This window comes from Chiloscyllium punctatum, chromosome 5, assembly GCF_047496795.1.
Source record: "Chiloscyllium punctatum isolate Juve2018m chromosome 5, sChiPun1.3, whole genome shotgun sequence".
In the NCBI taxonomy this organism is placed as follows: Eukaryota; Metazoa; Chordata; class Chondrichthyes; order Orectolobiformes; family Hemiscylliidae; genus Chiloscyllium; species Chiloscyllium punctatum.
The window spans coordinates 18,701,172-18,713,220 of NC_092743.1; the positions used below are offsets into that span (position 1 = coordinate 18,701,172).

General features: G+C 43.3%; 2 protein-coding genes across 5 annotated transcripts in view; one reads left to right on the plus strand and one right to left on the minus strand.

The window, feature by feature from the left end:
- Nucleotides 1-12,049, plus strand: part of acss2l (acyl-CoA synthetase short chain family member 2 like) — a 139,993-nt gene that overhangs the window by 13,064 nt on the left and 114,880 nt on the right. The gene's annotated exons all lie outside the window — the stretch shown is intronic.
- ndufv2 (NADH:ubiquinone oxidoreductase core subunit V2) overlaps nt 7,372-12,049 on the minus strand; it is a 37,897-nt gene continuing 33,219 nt past the window's right edge. For all 4 annotated transcript variants that reach the window (XM_072569870.1, XM_072569869.1, XM_072569868.1 and 1 more), the window contains one exon: nt 7,372-7,566. In XM_072569870.1, coding sequence (XP_072425971.1) covers nt 7,473-7,566 — 94 coding nt within the window. In that variant the 3' untranslated portion in view covers nt 7,372-7,472. The remainder of the gene's footprint in view (nt 7,567-12,049) is intronic.

Sequence of the window (12,049 nt, forward strand, 5' to 3'; positions counted from 1 at the left end):
CAATATCCACTCCCTCCATCACCACTGTGTACTATCTACAAGAAATGCACAAATTGACCAAATCTTTCAAACCTGTGACCACTTGAAGTTTGAAGGATATTATTAGAAGATATAGGGAAGCACTACCACCAGCACACCCCACCCCCCGCCACCCCCCCCCAAGTCGCTCACCATCCTGAGCTGGAAATTTAATGTTGCTCATTTACAATCCTGGAATTAGCTCCATAACAGGTACAGTGGTTCAAAGCTAATTAGAGATGGGCAATAAGTACTAACTAATCAGTGATGCCCATATTTTCCCAGGGGGGCAAAAATAACAAAGATACTCCTCCAGAACAATGGGGAGGGTGTTCTAGGAATTTTATATAAAAAGGTGACTCTGTTGCTGATGGAGACTAACTGTGAGCACATTATTGATGGTTTCAGATCAGACATCAGTTTCTCCTCATTCTGGAGACCAGTCACCAAGATGAACATTGCTAAGTGGGCAGCCAATAGCAAACTGGACAGCAAGAACAATTACTCACATGAAGACTGCATTTCTATCAAAGCCATTGTGGATTTAACTGTCCTGTAACAGATTTTTTCAGACATTAATGGGCTACTGTCCCAGTGGCGATGTGCTGCTGGTCAGTGTGAATGTGACGTGTGCGCTGAGCTGAGCGTCATTTCCAAGTTGCATGCTACAGATTCCACTTGACTAACATTCTGGGTCATTATCATGGAGTAGATCAAACTCCTACACCTCAAACATTCTGTTATTAAACTAAGTAATGGCTCGTCTGTACTTCCATGATTAGCAGATAGTTATCTTCAACTGACATTGCAGTTAACAAGGGTATACAGTAGAGTGGCTCAGTAGTTAGCACTGCTGCCTCTCAGTGCAGGGACCCAGTTCTATTCCATTCTTGGGCAGCTGTGCAAACTCCATACTGACATTCTCCCCATGCTCTGGATTCCTCCCACAGTCCAAAAAATGATAGGTGAGATGGGTTGGCCATGCAAGTGTGCCCACACTGTTTCTGAATACCAGTATCATCCTCTAACATTTCTGCCACCTCCAAACTGACCCCACCACCAGGGATATATTTCTCTCCCCACCCCTTTCTGCAAAGGCCAGTCCCTCCCTGACTACCTGGTCAGGTCCACACACCCCAACAAACCACCCTCCCCTCCTGGCACCTTCCCCTGCCACCGCAGGAATTGCAAAACCTGTGCCCACACCTGCCCCCTCACCTCCAATCCAAGGCCCCAGAAGAGCCTTCCACATCCAAAGTTTCACTTGCACATCCACCAATGTCATTTATTATATCCGTTGCTCCCGATGTGGTCTCCTTTACATTAGGGAGACTGAACACCTTCTCACAGAGCGCCTTAGGGAACATCTGTGACACCCACACCAATCAACTCCCTCTCCTGCTCCGCCGAGAACATGCAGATCCTTGGCCTCCTCCACCGCCACTCCCTTACCACACGACGCCTGGAGGAAGGTCTTTTCATCTTTTGCCTTGGAACACTTCAACCCCAGGGCATCAATGTGGACTTTACCAGTTTCCTCATTTTCTCCCTCCCCCTCCCCCCAACACCTTACCCCAGTTCCAACCTTCCAGCTCAGCACCATCCTCATGACCTGTCCTACCTGCTAATCTTCCTACCCACCCTCCTCTCTGACCTATCACCTTCATCCCCACCTCCATCCACCTATTGTACTCTTGGATACATTCGACCCAGCCCAACCACCCTCCCATCCTCCCATTTATCTCTCTACCCTGGAGACTCCCTACCTTCATCCCTGATGAAGGGCTTTTGCCCGAAATGTCAATTTTTCTGCTCCTCGGATGCTGCCTGACCTGCTGTGCTTTTACAGCACCACTCTAATCTCTAGCATCTGCAGTACTCACTTTTGCCTAATCCATTTTTATCATTCCATTTTGTTTTAAACAAATGCACAGGCAGGGATATAGACTAAACAGAGCTGCTTTCCTTCTCCCATTCATCCAACTTTTGTCCAATAGTTGTTTAAACAATGAATAGAAATCATTTCCTCCTGAATCTAAATGTGAGTGCCAAAAGTAGCTACATGTATACTAATGTCAGGAAGCTGCTAAATCTTTTGATGGAGTGCTCGAATCCATGCATGAATGAAGGTACACAGGAAGAAAATCAGATGTGCAGCACAGAAACAGACTCTTCAACTTATCCAAGCTGACCAAGTATCCTAAATTAGTCTAGTCCTAGGTGCTAGCATTTGGCCCATAGGTGTTCAAAGTTTGTGAGAAGATTTGTAGCTCGGGTGCTCGCTGTTGTGGTTCTGTTCGTCAAGCTGGGAGTTTGTATTGCAGACATTTCGTCCCCTGTCTAGGTGACATCGTCAGTGCTTGGGAGCCTCCTGTGAAGCGCTTCTGTATGTTTCCTCTGGCATTTATAGTGGTTTGTCTCTGCCGCTTCCGGTTGTCAGTTCCAGCTGTCCGTTGCAGCGATCAATATATTGGGTCCAGGTCGATGTGCTTATTGACTGAATCTGTGGATGAGTGCCATGCCTCTAGGAACTCCCTGGCTGTTCTCTGTTTGGCTTGTCCTATAATAGTAGTGTTGTCCCAGTCGAATTCATGTTGCTTGTCATCTGCGTGTGTGGCTACTAAGGATAGCTGGTCGTGTCGTTTCGTGGCTAGTTGGTGTTCATGGATGCGGATCGTTAGCTGTCTTCCTGTTTGTCCTATGTAGTGTTTTGTGCAGTCCTTGCATGGGATTTTGTACACTACATTGGTTTTGCCAACCGCCTAAGCGCCACAGACGAACAACTCTGGTTCCTGCATGAATGCCGAAAGAATCGAATCCTTCCACCATGAGTCAGATACAGACCACCAGTCAACAACCCACAAGCCATGGACACAGCCAGACAGAACGGATTCAGAATGATCCAGGTAACGATTACAGACACTCACAACAGACTTCACAAATACAGACAAGAAATTGCGCGCCAAAAATAGTTAATGGACCCGGACCATAGAACAGGCCATCACCTTAGGACAGAACAGGACCACACCCCACAAAAAAAGGCACCAAAAGAAAAAATGGCCACACTAACAACAGAGAGGACACCACAACACACGCCTGGGTTAGAAACCTCTCCCACAGACAGCTCACAAACACGGAAAGAACAACACTGGCCAAGGGACTCAACACCAACCACAGGGACGCCAAGACAGCAGACTTCCTAGCAGCACTAGAATGCACACTCAGGAACAATGGACTGACAGAAGAGACACAACAAACTGTGAGACAAAGTATCATACCTCTGATAACAAGGAAAAGACAAACACATAACCTCAACACCAAGGAGAGGGAAGCACTAAAATCACTAAGAAGCGATAAGAACATAATCATACTACCAGCAGACAAAGGCAGAATGACTGTCATCCTAGACAGAGCAGAGTACATCCAAAAAGTTCAACTACTTGCAGATACCAACACCTACCAAAAGAGGGAGTTTGACCCCACCCTACAGCTCACCAATAGGCTAAACAACACACTGAGGAACCTACAAAAAAAACGGACAGATAACCAGGTTTGACCTACAAAGAATGAAACCTGAAAGCAGCAACACCCCCAGATTCTATGGACTACCTAAAGTGCACAAACCAGACATCCTACTCATACCAATAGTATCACTACCAGGGACACCATCTCACAAACTGGCTAAAGAACTACAGCAGAAACTGAAATACCCCTGATCAGCGGATCCAGACACCCTATACAGTCAACACAGGAATTTTTGGACATCATCGGAAATATACACAAAGACAAGGAAGAAACTATGGTCTCATTCGATGTTAACGGCACTGTTCACCCCTATCAACAAAACCCTAGCCAGAGAAACAACAGCCAATCTGCTGGACATACAGAACAGACAACAGGACGGTGAACCTATCAACAAAGACGGCATACTCAAACTACTGGACCTGTGCCTCACAACACGCTTCACATTCAACAACCAAATTTATGAACAAATCAATGGTATACCCATGGGCTTACCCATCTCTGGACTCATTGCATTACCGCTTCTGCTAAGGTTAGAACAAACAGTCTTACCGCAAATTCAACCCAAACTCTGGGTCAGATATGTGGATGACACCTTTGTAATCATTAAAAACACAGAAATAGAGAACACACACTGGATCATCAATGCCACACTCCCAGGAATCCGATTCACTAGAGAGGAAGAAAAGGACAACCAACTCCCATTCCTAGACGTGATGGTACAGAGAACACTTAATGGAGAATTCACCACAAAGGTATACAGGAAAGCCACACACACACACAGGCTAAGTCCTGAACTACGAAAGCAACTACCCCAACACACACAAAAGAAGTTGCATCAAGACACTGTTCAAAAGGGCCACAACACACTGCAATACACCAGAACTGCAAAGAGAGGAAGAAGATCACCTCTACAATGTATTCACCAAAAACGGATACCCGTGCAATTTCATCAACAGATGCCTAAGGGAAAGACAACGGAACGAGGACATGCCGCAACCCAAAGGACTAGCCACACCACCATACATCAAGAGCATTTCCGAACTGACAGCCAGACTACTGCGACCACTCTGATTCATAACAGCACACAAACCAACAGCCACTCTCTGACAACTCAGCAGAACGAAGGACCCGATACTCAGCATGAGCAAAACCAATGTAGTGTACAAAATCCCATGCAAGGACTGCACAAAACATTACATAGGACAAACAGGAAGACAGCTAACGATCCGTATCCATGAACACCAACTAGCCACGAAACGACACGACCAGCTATCCTTAGTAGCCACACACGCAGATGACAAGCAACGTGAGTTCGACTAGGACAACACTACTATTATAGGACAAGCCAAACAGAGAACAGCTAGAGAATTCCTAGAGGCATGGCACTCATCCAATCAATTCAATGATTCAATCAATAAGCACATCGACCTGGACCCAATATGCCGACCACTGCAACGGACAGCTGGAACTGACAACCGGAAGCGGCAGAGACAAACCACTATAAATGCCGGAGGAAACATCACAGAAGCGCTTCACAGGAGGCTCCCAAGCACTGAGGATGTCACCTAGGCAGGGGATGAAACATCTGCAACACAAACTCCCAGCTTGAACAGAACTATAACATTTGGCCCATATTCCTCTAAACCCATCCATTCATGTACCTATGCAGATGCTGTTTAGGGGTTCAGTGTGGGCTCAGGCCGAATGGCCAGATTTCCAGCTGTAGGGATTCTATGATTCTAATCAAATAATGATCAAAATATTGTGACTAGGGAGGAGGATTTGAAGTCTGTTTCCATGAGGTGCAAGTCACCAAGGTTAGAAACAAAGCCTTTGTTGGACAATGCACTTGTAAATGGAACATACTACAATGCTTTTAAATGTTGCAATTGTATTAGCATTCACCTTTCCTCTAGCAGCTTATTCCATAAGCGTGCCACCCTCTGCATGAAAAGGTTGCCCTTTAGGACCCCCCTGTTTTTCCACTTTCACCATTACCTCAAATCTTCAGACTCCCCGACTATGGCTATTCACCCTATCCACACCCCTCAAATTTTATGAACTTCAAGGTCACTCCTCAGCCTCAGATGCTCCAGGGAAAATAGCCCCAGCATATTCAGCCTCCTGCTATAGCTTAAACCTTCCAACCGCGGTAAAATTCTTGTAAATGTTTTCCACAACCTTTCACAATATCTTTCCTGTAGTAGAGAGACCAGAATTGAAGACAGTATTCCAAAAGTGGACTAACCAGTGTCCTGTACAGGCTCAATATGATGTCCCAACTCCTATACTCTATAAACTGACCAATAAAAGGCAAGCATATCAAACACTGCCTTCACTACCCTGTCTACTAACAACTCCACCTTCAAGGAATTACGAACCTGTGCTCCAAGGTTGTTTTGTTCAGCAACACACCCCAGGAGTCTAGCATTAAGTGTATAAGTCCTGTCCTGATTGGTCTTACCAAAATGCAACAGCTCACATTTATCTAAATTAAACTCCATCTACCACGCCTTGGCCCATCAGCCCATTTGATGAAGATCCTGTTGGCCTGAGGTAAACTCCACTGACCAGTAAACCACGACTTTTGGTGTCCTCTGCAAACCTGCTAACTATTCCTCTTTTATAAATGATTTGGATGTGAATACAGACGACAAAGTAGTGGATCTAGCACCAATCCTTGCAGTACACTGCTGATTGCAGGTCTCCACCACATCCTCTGTCTCCTATCTTAATGGTATCCAAATGTCTAGTGCTCCCTGCATTCCATGTGATTGAACGTTGCTAACCAGTCTAACATGCAGAACCTTGTCAAATGCCTTGTTGAAGTCCATGTGGACTATGTCCGTTGTTCTGCCTTCAACAATCTTTGTCACTTTTTTCAAAAAAAAAGTCAAATCAGATTATTGAGACACCGTTTCCCCACATAAACCCATGCTGACTATCCTTAATCAGTCCTTGCCTTTCCAAATGCATATAAATCCTCTCAGAATCCCCTCCAACGTGACCATCACTGACATCTAGCTCACCTGTCTATAGTTGCCTCGTGTTTCATTACCACTTTTTTAAAATAAAGGCACAACATTAGCCACCATTCAATCTTCCGGCACCTCACCCGTAGCTATCGATAATACAAACATCTCGGCAAGGGGCACAGCAATCGCTTCCCATAAAGCTTTCTGATACACCTGTTCAAGTCCCAGGGATTTATCCATCTTTATGCATTTTAAAACATCCAGCACCACCACCTCTATAACATGGACACTTTTCAAGACATCACTTAACTGTTTAAACTAAATGCTTTAAATCAGAAAAGGAGAGAGAATAGAGGGGAAAGATTTAAAAAGGACTCAAAGGACAACATACAACAGTGGTGCATGTATGGAATAAGCTGCCAGAGGAAGTGGTACAGCTTGGCTCAATTACAACACTTAAAAGAATACCTGGTCAGCATAGACAAGTTGGACTGAAGGCTCTGATTCCTGCCTACCTTTTATCTTAGCCTGCTTGGCACACCTTCCTCACTCCTGAAGAAGGGCTCATGCCCGAAACGTCGATTCTCCTGCTCCTTGGATGCTGCCTGACCTGCTGCGCTTTTCCAGCAACACATTTTTCAGCTCTGATTCTGTGCTGTACATCTCTATGACTCTTTATGCAGGAAGAAACATTTAATTTGGGACAATTATTATGAAATAGTTGCTGCCAAACAGATTGAAATAAACTGTCCAAGAAGGGAAAACTTGGTGGACTAAACTCTGTGGTTTGAATGTGAACAGGAAAATAAACTTACTTAAAATTGGCATTATTTAAAAACCAACAGATTCACGCTTTATGATGGAATGGAAACTTTTATATAAATTTATACTGTATACACAATGAGAACTACACAAGTTCAATACATAACTGATCTTGTAGATGAATGTAACTGGTTAAAGGCCTGGTTGAATTCCAAAACCCGGTCCCTTCGGTGGTTCTAATAATGAAGTTAAACCATTAGCAGGCTCACAAGAAAAACGCCCACTCCTAGAAAAGAGAAGATAAACACAATATAACAAAATGTTCTTGTCTCTTAATTGACTGAAGACAGCTTTTAGTTGCTGTGGTAGCAGAAATATGGATTGACCTCCCCTATAAAATTTCAAATTAAAAATACCCTGCAATTTTTCCTCCATTTTACAGCAACAATTTATGCCTTTTTAACTTGGCAAATGTCTTAAGGCATTTAACAGCAGTGTTAATCAGAATCTGACAGAGCTAAGCATGGAGATAAAGTAACCAAAATTTGTCAGTAAGGTGGATTTTAAGGAGCAGCTTAGAGGTACAGAAGCAAACATTTTGCGAAGAGAATTATAGAGCTTACGGTATGATTGTCAGTTTCAAATCAGGGACGTGTAAAAGGTAATAATTTGAAGAAGGTGGGTATTTGCGGTTGGAGGAGCTTAAAAGGATAGAAGCAGGGAATGATCTGAAATAGGAGAATTCAAAGCTGAGAACAACCCAGATGCCAATATAAGTTAGCAAGCACAAAGGAGATAAGTGGACAGGACCTGATGAGAGTGAGGATAACGCAGAAGTTTGGACATGATTTAACAGGTAGAAGCTGGGCAAAGAGCATGAAAATGGTCAAAGCCAGACAATGTCATGGATAAGGGGTTCAGCAGATATGCAGGGGTGGAAACAGACAATTTTGGTGTCAGAACAGATGTGATGTTGGAAGCTAGACTTAAACTCAAGAACAAGTTATCCATTATCTGGTTCAACTTCAGCCACTTGGCTGGGAGAAGAATGAAAACAGTAGTGAGGGATTAGAGTTTGTGGCAGGAAGCAAAGACTATTGCTTCAGCCATTTCCTTTATTTAAATGAAGAAAGTTTATGTTGTACTGCATATTAGACAAGTAGTGAGACCATAAGATCAATGGAAAGGTACAGTTGGCTGTATCTCCCCATTTGCATAGATGTGGAATCAGATGAGTTTGCAGATGTCAGGAGCATATGATTGGGAAATGGGAAAGATTAACAGTTTAATGGGATTAAATAAGCAGCTGGTGGGATTCACAGATAAAATGAGCTTTGACAACACAAAAGGGGCTGGCTCTCAATATTCTCTAATCCCTCTATGTGGAGGAAATCTTCATCAGAAATCTTCAGACAAAGAAAGGGAAGGAAGCAGCAGAGACAGTTGAATGGGTGGTCTTAGTGATAGAGAAACTGTTTGCACATACTGTTTGATAAGAGGACAGAAGATGACGTAATGGGTGTAAGAAGTTTGTATCCAAGCAGAGAAGCTAAGACCTATCTGTACACTATTCTTGGGATCACCAAAAGTTATTGGGTTTGTAAAGGTTTGCCAAACTTATTTGTACACTACATACAGAATTTACTGAACCTCATGGACAAGTTGCCACCTCCTAGAACACTAACAATTGACCTTCTCTGCATCATAGATTGTTGCCAGCAAACTTTCCTTTGCACCAGTGATCAGCATCTGGTTCTGAACTATTATTTTGGGCAGAGAGCTAACTAATGGCATGCTGACAAATTCCAAGAATTAGAAGGCTTAGGGCCTCAAAAAACTTTGACACTTCGCCACCCCACTCTAAACTGCTGAGAATTTAAAATAGATGAAAGTTAAAAATCAAGTTGATTTAATAATTTTATAACGTTGTGACAAAGCCATTTGTTTTTACATTCTGTGGTTTGCATAACTTTCAGCACAATTACATCATACCTACTCAGAGTCAACTGTCTTATATCAGAAAATGGTAGCAAAAGATTTGTAGTTCAGGTTGAGGTTCTGGTTGTACGTTTGCTTGCTGAGCAGGAAGGTTTGGTTTCAGATATTAGGTACCAGATAACATCAGTGAGCTCTGGATGAAGCACTGGTGGTATTTATTATGTGTTTTATTATGTGTTTAGGTTTCCTTGGGTTGGTGATGTCATTTCCTGTTCTTTTTCTCATGGGGTGGTAAATGGGATCCAAGTCAATGTGTTTGTTGATAGAGTTTTGGTTGAAATGCCATGCTTCCAGGAATTCTTGCACGTGTCTCTGTTTGGCTGTTCTAGGATGGATGTTTTGTCGCAGTCGAAGTGGTATCCTTCCTCATCTGTATGCAAAGATACTAGAGAGAGTGGGTCATGTCTTTTTGTGGCTAGTTCATGTGTCCTCGTGGCTAGTTTTTTGCCTATTTGTCCAATGTAGTGTTTGTTACAGTTCTTGCAAGGCATTTTGTAAATGACATTAGTTTTGCACGTTGTCTGTATAGGGTCTTAAATGTTTATTAGCTGCTGTTTTAGTGTTTTGCTGGGTTTTTAGGCTACCATGATGCTAAGAGGTCTGAGTAGTCTGGCAGTCATTTCAGAGATGCCTTTGTAGGGGAGAGTGGCTAAGGTTCTGGACAAGTTTTGTCTGCTTGTTCAGGTTTGTTGCTGAGAAATCAGCATACTGTGTTCGTTGGGTACTCGTTCTTTTTGAATACACAGTATAGGTGATTTTCCGCTGTGCTGCAGTGTGTGGTGGTTCGTTGAAATAATGTTCTAATACAGCTTAGCTTGTGGATGTTGACATGATTTGCTTCTGTATTTCAGCATTTGGTCAGTATGTGGTGTTTTCCTGTAGACGCTGGTTTGAAGTTCTCCATTGGCTGTTCGCTCTTCTGCGACATCTAGAAATTACATTTTGTTATTTTCCTTCTCTTTAGTGAATTTTATGCCAGTAAGGATATTATTGATGATCTTTAAGGTCTCCTCTAATTTGTTTTATGGGTGACACAATGGTTAGCACTGCTGCCTCACAGCACCACAGACCCGGGTTAAATTCCCGCCTCAGCCAACTGTCTGTGTGGAGTTTGCACATTCACCCAGTATTTGTGGGGGTTTACTCCGGCTTCCTCCCACCATCCAAAAAAAATGTGCAGGTGAATTGGCCATGCTAAATTGACCGTACTGTTAGGTGAAGAATGGGTCTGGGTGGGTTGCTCTTCGGACGGTCGGTGTGGACTTGTTGAGCTGAAGGGCCTGTTTCCACACTGTAAATAATCTAATCTAATCTAGTGACAACGAAGGTATCATCCACAGAGCAGACACAAAGTTTGGGTTGGATGGTTGACAGAGTTGTTGTTCGGTTTCTGTATTACTGCCTCTGCTAAGAACCCTGATATCGGAGATCCCATGGGTGTCCCATTGGTTTGTCAGTTTCTGTTTTGTTGTTGAAGGTGAAGTGGGTGGTAAGGCATTGATCCACTAGTTTGACGATACTGTTCGTGTTGAAGAAGTTGGTCATGTTTGGTATATGAGTTCTTCTAATGGTGTAGTCAGTGTTTCCTTGGCCAGGTTGATATTGATGGATGTGATCAGGGCTGTTACATCAAAGGAGACTATTATTTCATCCTCTTCTATCTTGGTATCTTCAATGGTCTTCAGGAATTCTTGGGTAGAGTGGATGGAGTGGCGTGAGTCTTCTACTAAGTGTTTTAGTCTTTGGTGTAGCTCCTTGGCTAATCTAAGCTGGTGTTCCAGGTAGCGAGACTGAGTCTGATGGGGGTGCTCCTGCTTTGTGAATTTTGGGTAATCCGTAGAAATGTGGTATGTTGGATCTGTCTGGTTTCAGTTTTTGGAAGTCTGTCTTATTTATTTCTCCAGATTTCTGAAGTTTTTTTGAGTAGGGATGTGATTTCGGTTCTCTAGTTGTGGGGTCGTGTCTATCGCCACTTCATCGATGCCTTACCATCCACTTCACCTTCAACAACAAAATCTACAGACAAACCAACAGAACACCCATGAGATCACTGATATCTGGGTTCTTAGAGGCAGTAATGCAGAGACTCGAACAAACAGCTCTGCCAACCATACAACCCAAGCTTTGGGTCAGCTCCATGGATGACACCTTTGTCATCACTAAATGAAACAAATTAGAGGAATCTTGAAAGACCATCAATAATACCCTTACTGGCATAAAATTCACTAAAGAGGAGGAAAACAACAACAAACTGCCATTTTGAGATGTCGCAGCCAATGGGGAACTTCAAACCAGCATAGACAGGAAAACAACACATACTGACCAAATACTGAACTACAGAAGCAATCATCCCAACACCCATTAATGAAGCTGCATCAGGACATTATTTCAACGAGCCACCACACACACTGCAGCACAGAGGAACTACACAGAGCAGAGGAAAATCACCGATATGGTATATTCAAAAAGAATGTGTACCCAATGAACAAAGTCCACTGATTTCTCAGCCACAAACCCAAATAAGCAGACAAAACACATCCAGAAACCCTTGCCACCTTCGCCTACATCAAAGACATATTGGAAATGACTGCCAGACTACTCAGACCTCTGCATCATGGTAACCTACAAACTCACCAACACACTAAAACAGCAGCTAATGAACTTGAAGGCAACACAGGCAACAAGCAAAACTAACATCATTTACAAAATATCTGTACAAAAGAACTGTAACAAACACTACATTGGACAAACAGGTGGAAAACTACTCACCA